Source organism: Microtus ochrogaster, chromosome 1 (assembly GCF_000317375.1).
Source record: "Microtus ochrogaster isolate Prairie Vole_2 chromosome 1, MicOch1.0, whole genome shotgun sequence".
In the NCBI taxonomy this organism is placed as follows: Eukaryota; Metazoa; Chordata; class Mammalia; order Rodentia; family Cricetidae; genus Microtus; species Microtus ochrogaster.
The window spans coordinates 37574231-37580533 of record NC_022009.1 but is presented as its reverse complement, the minus strand read 5'-3'; the positions used below and the strand labels follow the sequence as shown (position 1 = coordinate 37580533).

Below are 6303 nucleotides of genomic sequence, written 5' to 3'. Positions count from 1 at the left end.
GAGTAGAGTTCAGTTGTGTTTACGCTGTGTTAGGAGCTCTTCCAGTGTGGAGAGCTGTGGTCACATGAAGTCCAGCAGGGGAGTCCAGACGTGCTCTGCTACTGCTGCACATCATGAGTTTGTCTCTGTCTCTGTCTTTGTCTTTGGTGCCCACTTTTTTAGTTTCCCATTGCATAAGAAGGAACCTCGCAGGGTTTTCTTAGTTCTCACCAATGGATTTGTTAGTGTTCTTAGGTCATAAACCAGAATTCTAGCCACTAAAACCAGTCCTAAGCCTATTCTAATGCAAATGAATTAAAGCTTTCCAAGCCAATAGAGAAATCCTGCCACTGAGAATGGTCTCCAGCCTTTGCATGTCTACAAAGATGAGTGAGTCATTTGTGCATATATTGTTTGTTTTTCTGGCAAATTAATCTAATTACTTCTATATCACTAGAGTTTGGTATGCTAGCATTTCCATAGCTATCATAATCCCTAGGAACTCAACTTCACAAGTCCTTTGTCTTTCAGGTAGGTATGGAAAGTAGCCTTGCAGCAAGACACCATTATTTCAAAACTATTACAGCCAGTCAAGCTTTCCGTTATACAGCTAGAGTTTGAGGGTCAAACTCTTTTATCAGTATTGTTGCACATACAAATGCCCTCTGTCCTCTTTTCTCATTCCTTTTTCTTCATTTCTTCTCCTTTATGCTGGGATCTCTGGGACCACCATGATCTGCAGTGCCTCAGCAGAAGGCAAGAAGGCAGATTAGTTCTCTGACTCTGAGTAGTTTTTTTAGGTATATTTAAGCAGAGCACAATTTGGTGACATTTTTTTCTGGCGATAAATGACTCAGTCCCTGTGCACAATAAAGCTTAAGACATGACTACATCAAAGCCAAAGCTCTTTGTGAAGTCCATATGACATCTTCCACACAGATGAGTTCTGTAGATTGACCGTATCCTGTACCTCCTATAAAGATAGGATCTGTAGATTGAGAAGCACACTATAAGGGTCTGTGGGAGGATCCAGTGGGATCTTGGCCACACAGAAGTTACAAAGGTTACCAAGATATTAACTACACCAATCCCCAGCCTTTGGGCAGAAACAGGTTAAACGCCCCCACTCCCATTTGATGGAAGGACCACATGTGTTTAGCATTTCTGGTTCCCCCTACTTATCTGTGAGCACAAGGATCTCTGTCCTCCCACACGTTTGCCCATCTCCTTTTCATAGATAGAGTCTGCTGGAGGATCCAGAACCCAATTCCATATTAATTTAATTAATAGGTAGCCAAATATGGAAGCCTAAAGTACATGTGGCATTGTTTTTTTAAATATCAGAAAATGCTTTGAATGACTAGAAATGAATTTTGATGAGGTTTTTATAATACACATTGGTATTCTTAAAATGTTATTTGTTTATTGTATGTGCATGTGTCTATATGTGTCTAAGTATGTGTACTCCTGTATACCCTTGGAAGTCAGAGCAACTTTTGGGGGTTGGATTCTCTCCTACCACGTGGATTCTGGGGTTGAACTCAAGTCATCAGGGTTAGAGGTTTCACAGCAGGTGCTTTACCTGCCGAGCTATCTTGCGGGCCCGTAGTTAGTATTTTCTGCTTAGGATTTGAGGATCTGTTGGTGTTCTTGAATAAAGAATGGCCCAAAACCTGTGCTAAATAGTAGTGTTTTGATCAGCAGGGTGAATTTAAAAATTGATAGTAGTGCTAAATTACTTACTCATGTGTTAAAACTGAGCATGGTAGCACAGCTCCAGCTCTCAAAGGAGAGACAGGAGGAGCATCCTCCTCTGTTAGATTCATGACCAGCCTGAGTAGACCCCTGTCCCAGCAACAGACAGCAACAACCATGTTGGTGAGTTTTATAAAATTATTGGAACACATTTCTTAATACTAATGTGTTCAGGGTTATTTCATTTAACCTCTTTGTGAAGGGTAGAAGCCAAATCATCTTTTCTTATCTTTTAGATATAACAGAACCCAGGACAGGAAGAAGAACAGATCTGAGTCCATTCTTGGCTCCCCGCTCAGCAGCTGTGCCCCTTATTAACCCAGCTGGACATGGACCTGGTGGGCCTGGGCATCTTCTTTTGAAACCTATATCGGATGTTCTCCCCACGTTTACACCTTTGCCAGTGTCACCTGACAACAGCGCTGGCGTTGTACTCAAAGACCTTCTAAAGCAGTAGGGCGCTTCCACGCCAGACTGTACAGCACTTTAAGGAAACCATGAACACTGTATGTATGAACTTTATCACAAAGTGGCCTTCTGGAAAGAGTTGTAGTTGTAATTTGTCTGTTAATAAAATTATTCATAATGCTTTTAGAAATTGCAGGTATCAGAAGAGTAAGAACTGCTATGTAATTTGCTTTTTTATTCATTTTTTTCATTTTACCTAATTTAAAGCTAGAAACATTTGTTTTACTTTTTTTTTAATTTACAAAACTCTAAAAATGAGAGGCAAGAGTAACTGTCTGCTATCTCCTCGGACTTTCAAGCCCATTTCATATAGGGGCATGCTGTTCATCTTCTCAAATAAGGAGTTTCCACCACCACCCTCAAAGGTGCCTAATAAAGGCTTCTCAGCACAGAGCAGAAGATGCTCTGCGGTGTGCATCAGCCACCTGTAGAGACCTTGTGTAGGGAGAGAACAGAGCTGTTTCTGGGAGGTTGTGGCTCTCCTGAGGCAAAGTGGGTGCGTAGTTCTATGCAATTCTAGCATGTGTGTAGATTCATCTGGCCACCACAGTTAATACCCAACTCTTCGTCCAAAGGGTGCCCTGAGCTGCCTTTTTCTAGTTCTTGCTGCCCCACTTAACCTTCTGTAGTTTTGTTATTCCTGAGGGCTGTTGAAATGAAATCACATGTTAGTGCCCCCTCTTGAGTTGGGTGTTTCCACATAGCATAATCTCTGAGATCCCCCATGTTGTTTCATGGACCGGTAGTTTGCTTCCTTTTATTGTGGAGTACATGCTAGGAGTAACTCATGGTATCATTTAGTTTTAAAAGCTGAACTGTCCTTTTTTAAGTACCACCTAAATCTACAGGTTTCTGGCAGTTCCTAGGGCGTGTGGTTAGCCTCAACACTTGGGAGGCAGAAGCATGCAGATTGTTAGGAGTTTGAGGCCAGCCTGTTTTACACAATGAGTTTCAGGCTAGCCAGAGCAACAAACATAGTGAGACCCTGCCTCAAAACACGGACTCACACCAAAAAACAAATGAAACCTAAAGGTTTTCTTGAAAACTGCACAAAATCATGTAACTCTTTGTAAGTGTTAAACACTGTATGGCTGCATCCACATAACCCTTACACCATAGTATTACACCAGCAATGCCTGGAGACCCATCACCTCTTGCCCCCGTTCTGAGCTGCGGCTATCTGGGATGCGGCACTCCCTGCCGTACTCCAGCACCAGGTGTTTGAACTGAAAGCAAGTGCTCCTGTCCTTTTTCACAAAGCCATTATGAAAGAGTCCTGACTCACAGCTCTCGTACCAGGATGTTCATATTTGTATTAGTTGTTGACGTTGTGCATTGAAAAGCCATTTCTTGCATATTTTGTAAATCCAGATAAGCCTTTAAAACAGAAGAGCCTGTATAGCAAGGAAGGGTGGGAAGCAGACTAATTCAGAAATGTCCACAGTCCTGGCACCCATCAGAGCTCAGCTGGCTTGTTTGTGAATTTCCCTGTGATAAGCTGTGTGTTTCAAAGACTGGAGGTTTCAGTTTTAATGGTGTGTTGATGTTTAAAATACCTTTTTTTTTCTGAAAAATTAAGTAACTGAGATAACGCTGCTTCCTTGTGTCGCCTGTGGCCTTAACTAATTTATTTATAGTCCCCTTCTCCGCTATGTTAGAAGAAATTGCCATCAGAGAAATGTTAAACTGCTCCCACCAGTTTCACCAACTTTAACAGATGCCTCTCAACTTAGAGTGGGCTCACAGCCCAGTAAACCCATTGTAATTAAAACATCTTGAATTAAGCTGTCAGCCAACCTGACTTAGCAAGGCTGCTTCCTCTCAGGACCACGGGGCTGACTGGGAGCCACAGCTTCTAATGCTGCCAGCATTGAGAAAAGAGAAATTCTAAATCTGAAGCATGATTTCTGCTTAATGTGTATCATTTCAGCACACCCCAAAATTGAAACAGTTAAACCTCAATGGTAAATTGAGGATCTACTGATACAGGTATTTGTATGTTCCTTTACTCTTGCTCACTAGTTGGGTCATTTATTGTGTGACGAGAAAATTAAGTTCCACATGAAGCAGCCGAAAAGCTAGTTTTTATATTAAGAAAAGGAAGATATAAAATGTTTTCTTATGTAAACAGTGTGTTTTATATTTAAAGTACATTTTATGACATTGAAGTTCCTTGACTGAAACAACCTGCCCTCCCCACCCATTCACTTGGCCTCAGTTTGGAAGCTGTCATGGTGGGCTCCACACCCAGGCATCAAAGAACATGGTATTACATGGCTGCTATTGAAATATATGACTTTGTCTGAAAGCTGCAGTACCTAATGTCTGTGTTGTGTGCATGCTAAGTGTTCATTGATCTAAACCAGACATGACTCATCAGCTTTTCTGAACTAAGTTGTGTCAGAGATGAACCATCTGCTCAGGGAAACTTCTTAGCAGAGAGCGAGAAGCATGCACTTTGTGTTACCCACAGGACACCACTAGCGGTAACCGGTAACTGCAGTAAGTCTGCTCTTGACAGCTTCCAGCACTCGGTAGAATCTGCAGCTGCCACAGGTTTACTGCACTGTTGGAACTGCAGTAAGTTCACTATTGATATCTCTGTGTACCTAGCAGTGTTTTATGGTTGAGTTTTGCATTGGAAGCCACATTTTTTCACAACATTCCTAATGGTTTTCAAGTACAATGAAATACACAGTCAAGCGTTCACCTGCCGTTGGAGCTGATTGAATGTAATCATGTATATCTGTGAGTTTTCCTTCCTGGCAGTCTCGTTTGTTTTTTAAAAGGGGGAAACCAAAGCAAATAAGCAAAAAGAGATGGCACGCAGCTAGCCAGTTAAACATCAAGTGTCACCCAAGAAAAGCCTTCAGTTCTTTTAACCTTCCAAGGACTCAGGAGCCTTCAAGTGCTTACTCGGTCAGCTATGGGGAGGAGGGCAGGCCCAGGCCCAGGCAGAGAGATGAAAACCATAGAAAGTGCTGCATTTGGACTGGGTTTTTTAAATGAAAGAAATTTTCATATATTGAAGCATTTAAAGCATCATCTAGCAACAAAAATTTATCTTCTGTAAATATCAGTTAAGTTAGGTAATATTTATTTTATATATTCCTATGTAAAAATAATGATCATTGTAATGTTGACATTTGTGATGATTTGCCAATCTTTACATCTTAACTTATTATGATTTAATCACTTAAAATTGATGCATTGTCTTTATAGGAAAATAGCAAATGTGAGCAATTTCCAACTGTATCATGAGATTTGGTTGTGTTTTATATAGAGTTAAAGCCAATGCACTCTTGAATTTCTCAGGAGCATTGCAAGGCAAAAAAAATTTCTTCAAATAAAAATGACTTAAGTTGGCTGTATCTTCATCCACAATAAAAACACTTGGGAAACAGCTGCTGGCGTCTCTTTAGGAGGAGAAATGACTTCCATGTATTGCCTCTGCTGACTGCTGACTGAGGATGTCTGCTGCTGGGATTCAGTTTGAGCCCTGGTGATGTTAAGTACGGACTGCTTTAGACTCTTCAGGATTGTGTGTGAAAGGAAGGGTCTGAGGGTTTAGCTGGACTTTTCCTCGCTTCCCTTCAGAGGAAAGAGCGTGGATCACTGGTTGCTTAGTCTTTCTCCAAGGTAGTTAATGCATCTTCATTTTCTCTTAGACATAGAACGTATTTTTAAATTATTTAAATTTACTTTATGTGCTTTGGTGTGAAGTTGTCAGATCCTCTGGAACTGGAAGTTAGACAATTGTGAGCTGCCATGTGGGTGCTGGAGATTAACTGAACCTGGGTCCTCTGGAAGATCAGCCATTGCTATTAACTGCTGAGCCATCTCTCCAGCCCCGATAGAACCTGTTTTTAATTCTTTGTGTGATAGCATTATTGGAGAATTTTTTTTGACAGCCAAATTGGAGTTGTGACTTTCACCCATCTTGTATGACCGTTAACAGAATTACTTTGAGGGCCTCATTTCTCACATCTGAAGTATACCCACCTTGCTAGCCTTGTAATTAATAAAGAACAGTGACACATTTGTTCATATGTGTACTACATGTAATTTTCCTGCCCTTGGAGGTTTGAATAGAGTGGTACG

The 6303-nt window shown here is 41.1% G+C and overlaps 1 protein-coding gene across 2 annotated transcripts in view; it reads left to right on the top strand.

Moving 5' to 3' along the window:
* Trip11 (thyroid hormone receptor interactor 11) overlaps positions 1-5873 on the top strand; it is a 76744-nt gene extending 70871 nt beyond the window's left edge. For both annotated transcript variants that reach the window (XM_013346023.2, XM_026780743.1), the window contains one exon: positions 1971-5873. In XM_013346023.2, coding sequence (XP_013201477.1) covers positions 1971-2191 — 221 coding nt within the window. In that variant the 3' untranslated portion in view covers positions 2192-5873. The remainder of the gene's footprint in view (positions 1-1970) is intronic.
* The last annotated feature ends 430 nt before the right edge of the window (positions 5874-6303 follow it).